Source organism: Capsicum annuum, chromosome 3, assembly GCF_002878395.1.
Source record: "Capsicum annuum cultivar UCD-10X-F1 chromosome 3, UCD10Xv1.1, whole genome shotgun sequence".
Lineage (NCBI taxonomy): Eukaryota > Viridiplantae > Streptophyta > Magnoliopsida > Solanales > Solanaceae > Capsicum > Capsicum annuum.
Window position 1 is genome coordinate 168,611,579 of NC_061113.1, and position 17,897 is coordinate 168,629,475.

A 17,897-nucleotide genomic window follows, 5' to 3' on the forward strand; every position below is an offset into this window, starting at 1 on the left:
AAAACAAAGAAAGATAAAGCAAAGTAAAGAACGTAATGTACATGATTTCACAATTATAAGAAAAAGGTGGTCTTCTATTCTAGCCCACATGGTTATACATTGATATTTGATTTCATTTGAGCTCTTAGTTTTCATATAGTCACTTTATGTCTTACATACTCAGTACATTCTTTTGTATTGATGTCCCCATTGTCTGGGGGGGGACTACATTCATGCCTACAGGTTATTAGGTAGAAAGAGATCTTTGCTGCCTATGATCTAGTTCAGCTTATGACTGGTATGCTTCGTTCTTTCCGGAGTTGTCGAGTCTAGAACTTACTTTGGCTTGTATAATTAATGAGTACTACGGGGCCTATCCCGACTAGTGATTAGATATTTCTCATCCTAGAGGCTTGTAGATGATTGTTGTTGTGGGTCAGGTGGTCAGTAAAATCCAAGTGTCCTTATATTATACTTTTATTTCATTTGTGTTTATCTTGATTGTATTATTATTTTTTGGATTATAATTTGAACCCTCCAAGCTATGATTGGGTTGTTTATATGTAAAAGACTAAGGTTCGCGTATAACTTGAACTTCTACCCTAGTTGCCCACAAATGTATCTAAGATATTTGTTAAACTATACACTCTAATTATTTACCTGATTGTATACTTTATTTGGTTAATATGATCATATATTGCTTGGTTCGATATCACCTCTGTCACGCTAGGATACTGTGACCTGTAAAATCCCTTTTGTTTTGATCATACAACTTTATGTCCTTATTTGGAATGTGCATTTGTTCCTAATTGGTACCTATTCACTTGCCTCAATAGTTTTTATGCTCATGTACCCTTTTAATTGTCATCATCTAGTAAGCATTTATTATATATTCTAAACCTCTTTAGGTTGAGAAGTTATGTATCTCCATTTAAAACGCGAACTTGAAATGTCTAAAAGTGTTTTAATGAGCTATGTCCTAAAAAAACTATTTTGCTCCTTTTTTTTATACACCGTAGTGGTTCTCATCTATAGCCCTAGAGTCCTCACTTCTCACACGTATTCACAGATCAGTTGTGTATATTCATTATGTCTAATAAAGTTCACTGAGTCCTATAAGTTCTAGAGTATCACACCGAAGTCATTTTTTACTCCCTATATCATTATTATTGCGTCGAGTATTTTATCTATATGTCCACCTCACATGCCCATAGTTTTAAAAGCTCGGGGGAATTATGATCATCGAGTTAACAGTCAGAAAAGTTAAATAAGCTAATTAACGCAAATTCGTGTTTATGGATGGCAGCCCAAGGGGTTCTCATACCTAGAATAGGGTCGATCCCAGTTGATGTGTTTATGGGTGGCAGCCCAAGGGGTTCTGATACCTAGCACAGGGCCAATCCCAGTTGATGTGTTTGTGGGTGGCAGCCTAAAGGGTTCTGATACCTAGAACAGGACCAATCCCAATTGATGTATTCGTGAGGGTATTATTCTTCTACCACTGATCAGCTGGTTATTATATCAGATGTTACACATTTTATAAAACAAAGAAAGATAAAGCAAAGTAAAGAACGTAATGTACATGATTCCACAATTATAAGAAAAAGGTGGTCTTATATTCTGGCCCACATGATTATACATTGATATTTGATTTCATTTGAGCTCTTAGTTTTCATATAGTCACTTTATGTCTTACATACTCAGTACATTTTTTTGTACTGATATCCCCATTGCCTAGGGGGCAACTACATTCATGCCTACAGGTTATTAGGTAGAAAGAGATCTTTGCTGCCTATGATCTAGTTCAGCTTATGACTGGTATGCTTCGTTCTTTCCGGAGTTGTCGAGTCTAGAACTTACTTTGGCTTGTATAATTAATGAGTACTACGGGGCCTATCCCGACTAGTGATTAGATATTTCTCATCCTAGAGGCTTGTAGACGATTGTTGTTGTGGGTCAGGTGGTCAGTCAAATCCAAATGTCCTTATATTATACTTTTATTTCATTTGTGTTTATCTTTATTGTATTATTATTATTATTATTATTTTCATGTTCAACTTGTCCTTAACAGTCCACTAATGTTATTTGATTGGGTTTTAATTTATTTGTTCGGTCAAGTGTGGCACCAAGTGCCAGTCGTATCTCTGCAATCTTGGGGTGTGACAAAGTGCAACCCAAGTGGTTCTGATACCTAGCACAGGGCCAATCCCGATTGATGTATTTGTGAGGGTCTTATTCTTCTACCACTGATCAGCTGGTTATTATATCAGATGTTACACATTTTATAAAACAAAGAAAGGTAAAGCAAAGTAAAGATCGTAATGTACATGATTCCACAATTATAAGAAAAAGGTGGTCTTCTATTTTAGCCTACATGGTTATACATTGATATTTAATTTCATTTGAGCTCTTAATTTTCATATAGTCACTTTATGCCTTACATGCTCAGTACATTCTTTCGCACTGATGTCCCCATTGCTTGGGGTACTACATTCATGCCTGCAGGTTATTAGGTAGAAAGAGATCTTTGCTGCCTATGATCAAGTTAAGCTTATGATTGGTATGCTTCGTTTTTTCTGGAGTTGTCGAGTCTAGAACTTACTTTGGCTTGTATAATTAATAAGTAATACGGGGCCTTTGTCACGGGCTCATTTTTCTTCGTATCAGCGGCACACAATTTTGCCCGTGCGGCACCCCAAAACTTTGGGGCGTCACACCTGTCCCTATTAGTGATTAGATATTTCTCATCCTAGAGACTTGTAGACGATTGTTGCTGTAGCTCAGGTGATCAGTAAAATCTAAGTGTCCTTATATTATACTTTTATTTCATTTGTGTTTATCTAAATGGTATTATTATCTTTTTTTTGAAATTTATTTGTATTTATCTAAATTGTATTATTATCTTTTTTTTTCATGTTCAACTGATACTTGACAGTCCACTAATGTTATTTGATTGGGTTTTAATTTATTTGTGCAGTCAAGTGTGGCACAGTGCCAGTCGCATCTCTGCAATCTTGGGGTGTTATCTGCAAGTTTCTTATCAAGAAGTTCGGATCCAACGTGCAAAAGGGCTTGGAAAAAAAAAAAAAAAAAAAGGTTCCCCAGTCGTACATCAAACCCTAGTTCCCCATCACCGCTCTCTCTCTACCTCCTCCCCCTTTCCTCCCTTTCTGAAGGTTAGATCTATGCTGATACCTCCTCCCCCTTTCCTCCCTTTCTGAAGGTTAGATCTATGCTTAGTGTGTTTATCCTACTGTTTATTCAGCTACACTGCCTTTTCAGTCTTGATGTGTGGTACTCACTATCTTTTTTCCTGATCAAAATAGTTTGGCCAATTGTTGGGTTTCTCTGAAAGGCATAACGTGTATCCAGTAAGGCCTCGAAAGCTGAATCTTGGTTCAGTGAATTTAGTTACAGCTACATTTGAATTCCTTAGATGTGAAAACGATTGAGAGAGCTACTATTACTATTAACAAATTAGCCGTTTTGCCAAGGAATTAGGATGATTTCAGTTCTTTCCACCCTTCTAATGGATATGGGAGAATTTTAGAAGCTCGGAAAGCAATGTTCCTTAGTTTTAAGTTAGCCTTTTTGCCAAGGGATTATTAGTAAGAGGAGAGCAGAAGACTAGAGCTACCATTTCATGTCTTTTTGTTGTTCGCATAGTTGACTTTCTTATATCTGCCTTTTTGACATGCCATTAACAAAAAATAAGATACAAAAGTTCGGTCATTTGCTGCAAGTTCTGGTTTCTTCTGTTCTTTTTCGTGAAGCCTTTTTTCCACAGATGGGAATTTGTGGCGAATATGTGCTTAATCCTTTCTCAGTTCACTCTGCGATATGCTTTTAGTAGTTTATATATAATTCTATTCGTTTCATTGTTTTGTTGTGATTCAGGTAATAAAAATGCCTGATCCTTCAAAGGTCATTCATGTTCGCAATGTGGGCCATGAAATCTCGGAGGTAGAGTGGTAGGATCTTTCATAATGATTTAGCTGTATCCCGTATTTTTGTTTCAAATCTAATCTGATTGATGCGTGATCTGTGAGCACTGAGCTCCAAATTTTCTTAAGCAAGTTGTTTCTGTTGTTGGTTAATGCCTTTGTTATTAAGAATGAGTAGTTGTAATGTTTGATATCTTTTTCTTTATATCATTGTAAGCTAAAGTTCATATGTATAATTAGCGTAAATAAAAATGCTTTACTCCTGATACATAGGGAAGTAAAAACTATAAAACAGACAGTACCTTCTCTCTAGTTTCTTTTATTTTTTGACTAGTAATGTTCATGCTCTAATCAGAGAGCAAGATAAGGTATCTGATGTAATGTTGTTATGGGAAAAAAGACATAGTGAACAGATGCAGAAAGAAAGTTGCTTTGTGTATTCTTGCAATTCAGTATGTATGTCCATCCCCCTCCCTGAACTTCTTAAAAAGTTGAGTCAATCAAAATATTTTTTGTGGGGCGCATCTGGGGGTGAGGGTGGAGTTGAAGTGTCTGTAGATCTTTTGAAGATCAAGTTACTGCTATTTTTATACCTCTCAACTCTTAGTTTATGGCCTAGACCGAGTTTTGAACGAGAATCAGTTTGCAGTGATCCGGCTTACATAGTGATAATGTTAATTCATCTCTTCTGAAAGAGCAGTACCCTTTTCTCTTTGCCAGTAGTAAGCATTGGATCAGAAAATGGAGTGTTTTACTTCCTGTATGTTCATTAATTTGGGATCAATTAGATCTTTCTCCAACTCCAGATACCCAAATACTACAAATATGATGGAAACTAATTGAATTGTACAGTAGTTTGATTTTTTGTTCTTTTCCAGAATGACTTGCTTCAACTATTCCAACCATTTGGCGTCATTACCAAACTTGTAATGCTTAGGGCAAAAAATCAGGTGCTTTTTCATACTCGTACATTGACCCTCATAAATTTATTAAATTACTGGTTCTAATTTTTTGTAATAATTTGTTGCCTTTAGGCCCTCTTGCAAATGCAAGATGTCCCTTCAGCTGTAAAGGCATTGCAATTCTACTCTAATGTTCAACCCAGCATAAGGTACCTTGTAAGGCAGAAACTAGTCTTCTATTTGGAGAACTCTATGAGAAACTTTTTTTTGACTTGCACCGGCTGTCCGAGACTCTTCGAGTCCCGACTAATCCCGGGGGTGCACAGGCCCTCGGCAAGGAGTTTCCCGCAAGTGCACCACGGGTAATTCAGGGTTTCACCCAGTCCGATGGCCCTCAGAAATTTGTTTGCACCCAGTGGGTATCAAACTTGAGACCTTGAACGGGAGCATCCCAAAGTTCAGGCCAATTACCACCAGGCCAATCCCTGAGGGTTAACTCTATGAGAAACTTTTCGAACCATTGGTGTTTTCCAAGCTTTAAGCTGCAGAATTCTAATCAGAATGTTCTATAGGACCTTGATTTGTCACTCTTTTTCTTGTCCTATAGGGGGAGGAATGTTTATGTTCAGTTCTCATCTCACCAAGAACTGACAACTATGGATCAAAATGCACAAGGCCGTGGAGATGAGGTCAGGGATGTTCCTTTTTGTATGTTGGTTTGTGGATCACCGATGTTGAACTCGGTCCTATGCGGGACTGGGTGATTTACTGACAATTTCTTTTGTCCTCCCTAAGGCTTGAGTTCGAGCTAATTGCATTTGCATTGTTGTTCCTTTTAATCTCGGCATGCATTTATCAGCTTCATGGTCAATTGAGTTTGTTTTTTTTTGTTTTTGATAAGAATAGAGTTGCTTCTATGATTTATTCATTCTACAGAAGATCCAGTCAGAAGTTTTTACTCCATGGCTGTGGTATTGAAGAGTATTTTAAGGCTATTTTTCGTAACTTGATAAACAATTAATGAAGTTCCTTGGGATGCCAACTGACTATCTCTGTGCATGTGTTGACAATAATTAGAACATGCCAAAATCTCAATAGCTTACTCAACAACATTTAAAATAGAGTACTAAAATAATGTGATGTCTAGCTCATGTTAGGGAAATTAATGGACAAAATTGAGATTTAATGATTGCACTAATGTGCTAGACTAATTTTTTCTCTATCGTTACTAATGTGATAGAATAATTAGCTTTGATGTGCAACATTTCACTACATTAAGCTTCTTGAATGATTCTTCTCTTGCAAATGTCTATTAATAGAAATCATGCAATGCAGTTGAAGGTGCTCAAGCCTTGCCAACTAGAGAGGCAACCAGAATAGTTTAATGACTTGTTACTTGCAATGTGCCAAATCTTAGTATTTTTCTCTTTTGGGGTTGGGGGCGGTGTTATTTTCGTTGAACTGCTACAAGATCAACAATTCCTTAGGATTTTGGGTTTGGAGGAAGGGGTGGGGGGTGGGGGGGCGTGGGCACAATGTTGTTGCCAAAAACTGATCCTTTCAGTGCAGAACTTCAGTCTACATCCTTAAAAAACTGTAGGCCTCCTTCTATAGCCAATGTTTATACCTCTTTATTACTTGAAAGAGAAAGCAGGCTACTGAATCCTGAAGACAAAACTGTAATCAGAAGAGGGATAGGAGAAGGATCAGATGACTGTGCAAGATTAAAGCACGTGAGAGCCCACCATAGCCTCTAGTTTTCATACTTCCCAGTATCCTCTCTAATCATCATAATGATCTGACAGACTATATCCAAAAGCAGGAAGAACCAGCATTGCTGTTCTAAATATAATAATCTGTTGGCTTCTATTCGTTTTACCTGATGCAACACTTCTCGGTTAGGCGTCAAAAATTTTCGCAAAGTGTCACTTTTTATGAAATAAATAGGAGACATGACACGTATGTCGAGGATCAAGCACTGGGGTAAAGATCTAAAAGTCAATATTTATAACTTTCTATGCTCTCTTGCTTACTGTCTTGCTCTTTTGTCTCTATCTCTATGCTTTGTGATCTGTTTTTATGCCTTTCTCCAAGTGCTGAACCAAGATGAAGCATTTCTTTTGTGTTCTTCTTTTCTCCTTCCTGTCATCTATTTCTCTCTATTCATTTCTTCTCCTCTCTATGCTGCTTTGCTGTTCGGCTCTCTCTGGACTCAGCCTAATCGAATTCTCTTAGTCACAATACATCACATGCTATACCCTATAACCGTGGATGTGCTGCAGCAAGTGTTTTCTCCACATGGATTTGTAGAGAAGATTGTCACATTTCAGAAGTCGGCTGGTCAGAACCTTCAATTTTCTCTCTCTCTCTCACTCTATGTTCTCACTTGTTCATTAGTTGTTTCTTGCTTTGGATTTAAGACTATCTGGAATTTATGAAAGGATCAAGAGAGGAATGAGGATTTCTTTATTGTATCATAGGGCTCCAATTTTTGGATGTAAATCATTTGTTTTTAATTCTTGTTATTCTATTATTTCATGGAGGATATTTGAGCTTTTAATTGCTTTGCTTCATTCTTGGCCATATCATGCACAACACTTGCTTATGATACTTTATGAAAGTAGGTTTTCAAGCTTTAATCCAGTATCAAGTACAACAGAGTGCTGTTTCTGCAAGGAACTCACTTCAGGTGTGTTTGTGATATATAAAGATCAATTGATTTATATGGACTTTTTAAAATCTGAGTTAAAATAAGCTTTAGTGCATACAAATTTCTTGTAGGGACGTAATATATATGACGGCTGCTGTCAGCTTGACATACAGTTCTCTAAGTAGGTTTCAGCTCAATCAAAAAATTATAGTACTCTCATATTTGCATGCAAATGTTTCCATATTTTCTCTCATTTACTGTGTTGGATGTCTTAACATAAATTTATTTGTGATTCAGCCTAGATGAATTGCAAGTGAACTTAAATAATGAACGTTCAAGGTACTTTTGTTCAATTCCATGTTTTCTCTTCACCCCCATGCATTATTAAAGAAGATACTAATTTTGTGCTTTTCTATTTCCGAATAGGGATTTCACTGACCCAAATCCACCATCAGAACAGAAGGGGAAATCTTCTCAAGTAGTTTTTGTCCTATTATTATGAGGAAACAATGTGCTTTCAACATGAGTTTGACTTCAGTATTTTTCATTTTGTGACAGCAAAGATATGGAGACATGTACCCCTTCCAAGGTTCTGGAGCTCATGCAGGTGCTTAATGTATATCCCACTGCAGTCAATGCCAAATATTATTCTAGTTTGCTTACTGTATTTTTTCTTTTTGGTTTTCCAGGTGGATTTCCTCAGGTGTGCATCTATCTTGTCATCTTTAAAGTATTTAAACATCTGGCACTTATTTACCAGTGAGCTCGCAGATCTGGGTAGCTGAGTGTTACGTCGACACACTTTTTGCCCTTTAATTATTTGTACCTCTATAGTCTATATTGTTAATATCTTTGTTATCAGTAGTTGTTATGAAGTATTTATCGACATTATTATCATCATTATGCACTCTAGGTAGTACATGAAACAATGATGTTGGAGATGTACATTCTGCTTCTAATGACTTAACTTTTCTTCCCAATCTATCACTCTCTCTACCGTTTAAACATATTTGACAATTGCTCCTCAGTTGAAAACTAGTTTGGTTGTCTAAATTTGCGTGTATATATTTGGTATTTCTTTTGCTAATCTTAAATCCTGAACTTTCAATAGTCCAAGCTTTTGGTTGATACCCTTGTCAGTTTAGTCAATTATAATGCAATAAACAGCTAGTTTCGTTAATTATTACACAATAAATAGCATATACTACTGGTCCTCTTCCTTTATTACCATTTGGTAACTCGTTCGTAACTAGGGTAAACGAATTGCGCATCTCTGGTGTAAGTCCACTGTTATGAGGAATCCTACCATCATTGACAACTTATTCATGCATTAATGGAAGAATTCTTTTCTTCTACAACACCCACCAAAGGACTTTTTAGGTCAATATATATGCTTTTGCTGGGTCAACGAACACCATTGTAGACCTTCCTCTTTCTATATATTATCATCAATTTTCTTAGCAAGAATCTCCATTGCAAATCTATCATGCATAAATCCAAACTGTTCTTTTTTGATTGAAACTGGTCACTTGTATTCCTCAGCATTAATGGCTGTGCTGGCCACCTCCAAAAGTAGTTATAGAGAAGGGAAAAAAACAGAAATACTTGCAAAGAACCTATGAAATCCACCTATTGGATTTCCTCTTCTATATTTTGTTCTTTACACCAAGGACCTAAGGAAGTAAGTACTTTCCATTTAATCTTCTGTATTGAGCATTCTTTTCCTTCAAAAATCCTCGGATTCCTTTCCTTCCAGATACTCCATTAGATACAAGCAGGTACCCTCCTCCACCACTTCTTTTGACTTACTGCCTCCCTTTTTGATCCAACAACTCAAAAAGTCGGCATACACCAGGTTAGACTAGCTAAATTGAAGAATAAAGCCCATACTTGTGTTGTCACTTTGCCGTGCAAAAATAAGTGTTTGTTGGTTTCCCGTGCCTCTTTGCACATGAAGCATCTACAGGCTATGTTGATTCTCCTTTTCTATAATGCTTTATGAGTCAAATAGGCTCTTCTAGCTACCAACTAGACAAAGCACTTCACTTTAGTTGGAGCAGCACTCTTCTGAACAACACTCCACGGCCCTGTTTTCCTTCCTCCAGTTACAGATAGACCCCATTTGTACAATCTGTTGACAAAGAATCTCCCATCAGTGTGTTGGCCTTAATACTCTGTTTGTTTCCAAATTAGTGCCTAAAAAGCCTTCTATCATATTCAGTAGTTCAATCACCCTTCTATCTCCCAGTCATTTAACAACTTGCTAAATACCAAATTCCTCCCTTGTTGAGACCACAATTCACTGATTTTGCTATCAGGATGCACATTTATAGAGTACAGTCCAGGAAACAAAGTTTGAAGAGATTCTTAACCTCCTTAACCAGTTCAGTCTTCCTTTTATTACAAAATCTTATCCCTCCTCCCAACTTTAACTTTTGTATGAACTTTTCAAGCCAGCCAGAAGGTTCTAATAGTCCTACGAACTCCAACTCCGTAAGTGGTTGTTACTTCACCTGTACACCATCGCCCTTCTTGGCCGAATTTGTGTTGTATCACCTCTTTCCACAGTGCATGCTCCTTCTGGTTGTACCTCCATAGCCACTTGCTTAGCAGGCTTTTGTTCTGCAACTTGAGATTCCTTACTCCCAAACCCCCATAATTCCTGCCTTGTTGAACTGCTCCATTTTACTAAATTGAAACTGCTCTCAGTTTTATTTCCTTGCGAGAGGAAATTCCTTCTCAAAGCAATTAAAGTTTTGATCACCTCACTAGGTATAGGGAAACGGGACATCACATATGTTGGTAGGGAGTCTAGCATAAAGTTTATCAAAGTGAATCTACCTCCCAATGAAAGGTATTGAGATTTCCAAAGTGCCAACTTCCTCTCAATTTTCTCAATAATTCCATCCCAAATTTCTGGATGTTTTGTCCCCAGTGGCTTGCCTAGATAGACTGTTGGTAACTTCTCTACCATGCACCTCAAGATGTTTGCTAGTGTTTGTATTTGTTGAACTTCTTTTACGGGAAAGATACTGCCTTTTCTCCAGTTAACTTTGAGTCCAGAATAAGCCTCAAAAACTACCAGAATCACCCTTAAATAACGCATTTGTTCCTGGTTTGCTTCACAGAACACTATTATTTCATCAACATACAGTAAATGTGTCAACTCCATATTCTCATGCCCTGTTATTTATATTGAAGCTCGGATCCAATTATTTTGTGAAGCTTTCCTCATTAGACTGTCCAGTCTGTCCATAGCTAGAATAAAAAGGAATGGAGATAGAGGACCCCCCCTCTCTAAGTCCTCTTTCTGTTGGAAGAAAACCTGCAGGTTCTCCTTATGCAAAAGTCTATCCAACTGAAATATCAAGTGCCATCTGTCTAAGAGTGTTGATCAGGAACTTCAAATTTAAATGGTCATACTTTCTCAATATCCAACTTGCACATAACCCCCGGAGCATCTCCTCTAATTCTAGTGTCAATACACTCGGTAGCAATTAAAGAAACATCCATTATCCGTCTACCTTTAATGAAGGCCATATGATGTTTGTTCACAAAGCTTGCTTATCACCCTCTTCAATCTCTCTGCTAGAACCTTGGCTATGATTTTGTACACCCCTGTGATCAAATAACTAACTGGTCTAAAGTCTTTCAGATCATTTGCCCCTACCTTCTTTGGAATCAAAGCTACAAAGGTAGCATTAAATTTTTTTGCAAATTTCTGGCGAATGTGGAAGTTATGGAAGGTCAACATAAGTCGTCCTTTACAGTTTCCTAGAAAGTTTGAAAAAAAACCATTGTGTAACCATCTGGGCCAGGTGCCTTGTCACCTTGTCTACTGCTACTTTTTGATCCATTCTAACTTCAAAACTTCTCGTAAGCCATTGTTGCTCCTCTATAGTAATAGTTTGAACATCAAAGATATTCAAATTTGGTTGCCAACTTTCAGATTCTTTTTAAAGATTTTGATAGAGATCCACAATGGACCTCTTAATTTCCATAGAATTCGAGGACATAACACCATTGATCATCAAAGAATCTATAGTTTTGATTCTTTTATGCGCAGTGTCTGTGGAAATACTTTGTGTTCTTGTCACCCCCTTTGATCCACTGAATTCTGAATCTCTGTCTCCAATGGATTTCTTCATTTCTAGCCACTTTTTCATACTCCATGGCCCATTGTGCTTTCATCAGTAACTCATCATTAGCTCCAAACTGTTTCTTTATCAATCTCGCATTGTCTCAAAGTCTATCTCGTCTCTTTTCCAACTTCATTATATTGTTGATAAGCCTAATGCAACAATAGTTTCCGAAATTTTGAATATCTCATTTGCTCTTATTTATTGGAAGGATTCTTTATTCACTTGTTGGGCATCCTTCCACTTCTCAGTATAGTATCATATATATTGGTAAATCATACTACTACAATATCTCCAAGATACTTCTAAACGTCTATCAAGATACCATGTTGTCCCCAAGCTTTTCTATTCCTCTTACTTTTCTGGCATACTTTATATCCTAATTCTACGGTATAGATGAAGTTTCCTTCAAACATCGATGTTGTAGATATTAAAATTATCCTCATGATTCAAGTTGGAGAATTGATCAAAACAGCCTCTCGATATCTCTCCTTGATCTCACCATCTCTTTAAGACACTTCATCTTGTTAAATTTTTGCTCTTCTTCTTCTTCTTTCTTAGGTGTGCTAATTTGTACGTTTCCTTCTCCTTTTCCGGTGTCCCTAGCTTTTGGTACAAGCCATTAGGGCTTCTCCTTGCGCTTTGCTAGCCCTCTTCACTCACTTATATTTGTTAACTTCCTATAACATGTCTTTTTTTTAATCACTCTTTGAACTTCCACATTTCATCACAAGGATTATTATGGTTTGTGGTCTTAAGGGGTCGTTTGGTAGCTAGTAAAGAAGCAAGTTATTCATGTATTAATTTCTGTACAAGTTATACAATGTTCGGTAGCTAGTCAAGAAATAAGTTAAAGTTATTCATGTATAAAATTAATACGACGTTTGGTTTGCAATTTAGAAACCCGTATAACTAATACATGAACAAGTTATGAGTAAATTGGTGTATTATCTTATGCGGAGTAGAAGATGGAATAGCTAATACCCGTGTAACTAATATCCTCATAATTAATACCCGGATAAATAATACTTGCATTACTAATACCTGCATAATTCCAATTCGCTACCGAACGACCCCCAAATGTTTTAGACAACCTAATTCTTAATTTGCTACTTAATTTAACCTATGTTTTTGACACACATAATACTTAATTTGCTACTTAATTCAACCTAACATTTCCTTCCTCTGGATATATGCATCCCTTCTACGTCCCATTCTCCCTTCTCTCCTATTCTTTCCTAAAAACACTAATTGGTTTGTACCCTTAAGTGGCAACTATTGAATTTCAATTGCTTGCAACTCGTCTTGTTTTTCGCTCTACTCCTTCATTTTACGTCCCAAGTCACCAATTATGATGAGTGGTCATGAGTTCTGGTATAACCTCGCAGTATTTACATGTGGTCCTGTCACACCTTTTGGCCTTTTCAAAAATCTATTTGACCATTGTATGTTGTATCTCCTCTTAAATGTTACTATCAGGTATGATGCCTTCTTTACATCTACTCGAAAAGCAAACTCTAAGATATCATTTCCTTCATCATTCCTAGTACGATAACAATATCCTCATATATTTGGTCGAAACCATCACTATGTATTACGACATGATCATTTAGATCTGCCGCAATAAAGATTTGTTCGTCATTTGGAATCTGTATCTTCTTAAAAATTTTGTTTTCATTTTTTGCAGCTTAGGCACTGCTGATATTGTTTTATTTCCAAATACAAGCCTTAAACGAGATAATCATACCCAACTATTTATATGTCTTCTGTATCCTTGAGTTGTGGTTCTGTAATGATTTCCATCCTATTTGTGTCTTTATCTATCAGATAACATATAGAGTTTATAACCCGTGTTGCTACATTCCTCCCCCTCATAGAAACAGCTCTCGTTCACACATGAATTAAGGTAGTAGCATTAAGTACTTCTAAGTTTGTTTTCACATTGTTTAAGTAGATGGGAAACACTGAAGCAATTGCAGCTGCGTTTGCTGGTGGTTTGCCACCTGGAATTAGTGGGACAAATGACAGATGTACTATTCTTGTTTCTAATTTAAATTCAGATGTAAGCTTCTGATCTTTATTCTAGTATGAGTAATTCTGATCTTTATTCTAGTATGAGTACCATAAGATTGTTTTTCTTTATAATTGTTACTTCTAAAAGTCAATCTACTATCTTGACGTTTTCTTCTGTTTTTTTAATCCGATTTACAGAGAATAAATGGGGACAGACTTTTTAATCTGTGCTCCCTTTACGGGAATATTGTCAGAATTAAGATTCTGCGCAATAAGCCAGATCATGCTCTGGTTCAGATGGGTGATGGGTTCCAGGCGGAGTTGGCTGTTCACTTTTTGAAGGTCTGGTTGATATTCTCCTTTTCTGGATCTGTTTTGTTTGGACTTGGAGGTTATTTTGATTCGTTCCTCTTGGTATCAGCTATTTAGATACCTTTGGAAGCATCTAGTAACTTCCCTGCTGCTACTTTTCCTTCAAATGAACACTGTATCATGTTGATGGTTAACTTTTCTCAATTGCATTTCTTAAGATTAGCCCTTATCTCTTTTGCTTACTTTTAGTCTCTACGATTGTGCATTATACTGAAGCTTCTATCAATTCTCCCCTCTGGATTTGGATATAGGGTGCCATGTTATTTGGAAAGCGTCTGGAAGTCAACTTCTCAAAGCACGCCAATATTACTACAGGACCGGACACACATGACTACTCAAATTCAAATCTCAACCGCTTTAACCGTAATGCTGCTAAAAACTACAGATACTGCTGCTCCCCTACCAAGATGATCCACCTATCCTCCTTGCCCCAGGATGTAACGGAGGCAGAGATTGTGGCACATTTGGAGGAGCATGGTCCCATTATCAATAGTAAGCTTTTTGAAATGAATGGAAAACAGCAGGCTCTTGTTCTTTTTGAAAAGGAGGAGCAGGCAACTGAGGCCCTCGTATGGAAAAATGCTACATCTCTTGGTAGCTCAACCATCCGGATTTCATTTTCTCAGTTACAGAGCATATGAGAAGCCTCTTGTGATAGGATCCTTAAGAAGTCGATGCCCTTGTATACACAATAATGACAACGATGTAATTTGCTTTCACTGATTTGTATTTTTAGTTTCTGCTGCCTTGTGTTACCTTTTTTGCTTCTGATTGTTTTTGTGCTTTTTTGTTTCTTCTTGCATTGAGCATATTAGTAGTGCTTGGGTTTTTGTAAGTGTGTTCTATCCATCAATTGTATCGAGCTAGGAAGCCCATCTCCCATTGCTCTTCACTATGTTGTATTAGTGTTGGCTGGTCAATAACTTGCATGTTTAGAAGATGAAAGTAGTGGAAATGAGGATGCTGAGATGTATATGTTGGCATACTAAGATAGATGGGATTTAAAATGAAGATATTCAGAACAAGATGAGAGTGACCTCCATGGTGGACTAGATGAGAGGTGAGGTTGAGATGGTTTGTACATGTAAAGAGGAGGTGCACGAATATCCAATGAGGTGTGAAAGGTTGACTATGCTGCCTTAGGAGATGTGGAGGTTGGCCGAGAAAGTGTGGGAGAAGTGATTAGACACATGGCACACTTTCAGGTCGTACCTTATTGTGGACATCACCCTAGATAAACGTACCTTATTGTGGACATCACCCTAGATAAACGAATATAGAGGTTGGGAGTTGATTATTGTCGAGTTTTTCCTTGTCAACATTGTTGTTGGTGCCCTCATACTATTTTATTATTACTTTAGTGTTATTGTTCATTTTTCTATTAATTTCTTTTAAGTTTCTTTATTGCTTTTTTTTTTTTTTTGAATTAATTTAGGGATTTTATAAATAATAGAGCAACAACAACATATCCAGTATATTTTCACATAGTGGGATTTGGAGAGGGTAGAGTGTATGTAGATCGTATCACAATCTTAGGTGAAGTAGAGAGGTGGTTTTTAGTAAATAATAAAGTAAAATAAAAATTAAGTCTTTGCACACAAATGGGCCAACCCATATAAAAAAACACAAAAAACAAACATAAAAGGCCCTACTTCTATCTGATACCCAGTGATTCGGCCCAAACCCAGCTACTCTTACATATATTCGATACTTTAGGGTTTCCTAAACCATTCGCCTTGTTCCGTCGCAATAACCCTAAGACACTTGAGAAATGTTGTCTTTTTCTTTGTTGAATTGTAGCTTCCTCTTGTACAAACTTTGGGTGATCAACTTCGTGCCATGGATTATTGTTCCTGCTTATTTCAACTTGCAGAAGTAAGTGTCGATTATTACCTTGTATTATTAGTTCCTTCATTTTCAGCTCATTTTTCCTTTGTTTTATTGCTCTTAGTTGTGCTCTCCGGTGGATGGGAATTACATCTTGTTGTGCTCTGCTGAGGTTTCTAGGCCCCTGAAGATTATTACTTCTCCGAGTAAGCTCAGTACCTAGCCTCTGTCTCTTTTTCCAGTCATGAATTAATTTCCTGATCCATTTCTTATTGTAGATATGGATGGTATGGAGATAATGGGATGCTCGGAACCACAAGTATTTAGATAGTAATAAACTCTTCAGGTGTACGAATTGCAAACCACCCAAGTAACCCTCCCTTTTTACTGCGAATCATTTTTGTTGGCCTCTATAGTGTAAGCTTGATACAATAAAAACTTGAAAGACATGAAATTGGCTCAAAACAGTCCAAACACACTCCAAAAACAATCCACTAATTCAAAGAATCGAGGACTCTTTTAGAGACCACTCTCGGATTTAAGAATGCGGTACAAGATGGACAATATTATAGGTGTTTGACACCTTTTGCAGCCAACAACAAACTAAGTTAGCAGCACAAGATGAAACAACAATGAGAAGAAGAACAACAACAAAAATGACTTCACAATACAAGATACAAAACGGATACAGGATTACAAAAGGAAAATGATAGATAGATAGACCACATGAAGGTATAATGTTAAAAACCCAAGAATGGTAACCCTTGGACCCTTAACGCTACATACAACAATAAACCTATCTCTTACGTGACACAAGATCGGAATTCACCTCTCTATCATCAACGTTTCCAAGCAATCAACAACAAAGAGAATCTACCCTATTGTTGTCTCCTAGTTTCGATTTTGCCTCATGAAGAGAAGGGAGGACTTCGTATTTTTCAAGTGTTTCTCACTTCAACATCCATAATAATCTAAGTAAATAAAACCCTACATTGTTCTTTATATAGCTATTACAAGATATAAGTTAAAATAACCAAAAGGGCCTTCAAAGAGTGGGTTGTCCATCAAGTGTAAGTTATGGGCTGATTTTGGTGTGTTTTGGGCCTCTTCTACACTTAAATTGCACACACCAAGTCTCGAGACCAACGCGCACCCTTATAAGTCCATATCCGTGATTATTCTTGTATCATCCTCTCCATCTTGAGAGGAATTTGCCTATAAATTCATGACTACTCAAAACAATTCGCAAAACATAAAGAGCTCGAGAGCTCAATAATAACAAGAGGCGTATAAAAAATGACCTAAAAATAGCCTACAAAAGATGCACAAAAACAGTCCACAATCTAGCCAAACTCGAGATCATAATGACAAAAAGTCTCGGATCCATCATCTTTATTTTGACCTTCAGCTTCCTCTCCCTCTTGATATTGGCCTTCATTCTCATCCGACTTAAGTCTCCTTCTATCATATAAACATCGTCGTAGACTCCATATCCTTTGTGTCTCTCCCTACCATGTTTCTCTTCTTGGATGTGTCGGTTTTGGGAAAGGAAAGTTTTGGTTGAGAGGCTCGATTCAGTAAAGTGGAGCTTCGATTGTGGAGCTTGGATGGGAGGAAATTGGCTTCCAAGTCCTCCTTGTTAGACTTGATCAACTTGCGGGGGAAGTGGTCTATCTTGTTCTCGATTTTGAGGACTATTTGGAGCTTGGCTTGTGGCATTATGTGGTGGTCTTGGAGGATTGGTCATTGGAAGTAAAGTTTCAGGAGTAAAAGCACGAGAGTTTCTTCGACTCTCTATTTGATTATAATCATGCTCCAACCTTATCGGGTATATATCATCATAATCATCCTCTGATCTTATCGGACATATATATCATCATAAATGTCATCATCAATATTATCAATATCTTAGAAATCCTCTAAAATTCTACCGGTATAAATAATAAATATCATCATCAATATAGCCAATAGCACAATGATGAGAGTATTTAATAGAATAACCATTAACATAATATATTAACATGACCAACAATCATAACTGAAATCGTAAGCTCTAGCATAATTAATAGCA

At 37.0% G+C, this 17,897-nt stretch overlaps 1 protein-coding gene and 1 long non-coding RNA gene across 4 annotated transcripts; both read left to right on the forward strand.

The window, feature by feature from the left end:
• The first annotated feature begins 2,889 nt into the window (after nt 1–2,889).
• On the forward strand, nt 2,890–14,754 carry LOC107852272 (polypyrimidine tract-binding protein homolog 3). Of its 3 annotated transcripts, none has more exons than XM_016697330.2 (15): nt 2,890–3,155; nt 3,877–3,942; nt 4,802–4,873; nt 4,958–5,034; nt 5,433–5,514; nt 7,042–7,165; nt 7,450–7,514; nt 7,607–7,656; nt 7,773–7,814; nt 7,902–7,953; nt 8,034–8,082; nt 8,165–8,178; nt 13,569–13,676; nt 13,826–13,969; nt 14,251–14,754. In XM_016697330.2, the coding sequence occupies exons 1-15, from the start codon at nt 2,922–2,924 to the stop codon at nt 14,638–14,640; spliced, it is 1,569 nt and encodes a 522-aa protein (XP_016552816.2). In that variant the 5' UTR covers nt 2,890–2,921; the 3' UTR covers nt 14,641–14,754. The 3 variants fall into 3 exon arrangements, with proteins under 3 accessions (XP_016552816.2, XP_016552817.2, XP_016552818.1); XM_016697332.2 differs by having other exon boundaries at nt 3,015–3,202; XM_016697331.2 differs by lacking the exon at nt 13,569–13,676.
• A 759-nt stretch (nt 14,755–15,513) lies between these two features.
• Nucleotides 15,514–16,633, forward strand: LOC124896711. Its single transcript, XR_007053101.1, has 2 exons — nt 15,514–16,032; nt 16,105–16,633. It is a non-coding gene; the product is annotated as an uncharacterized LOC124896711 (long non-coding RNA).
• Nucleotides 16,634–17,897: the final 1,264 nt, after the last annotated feature.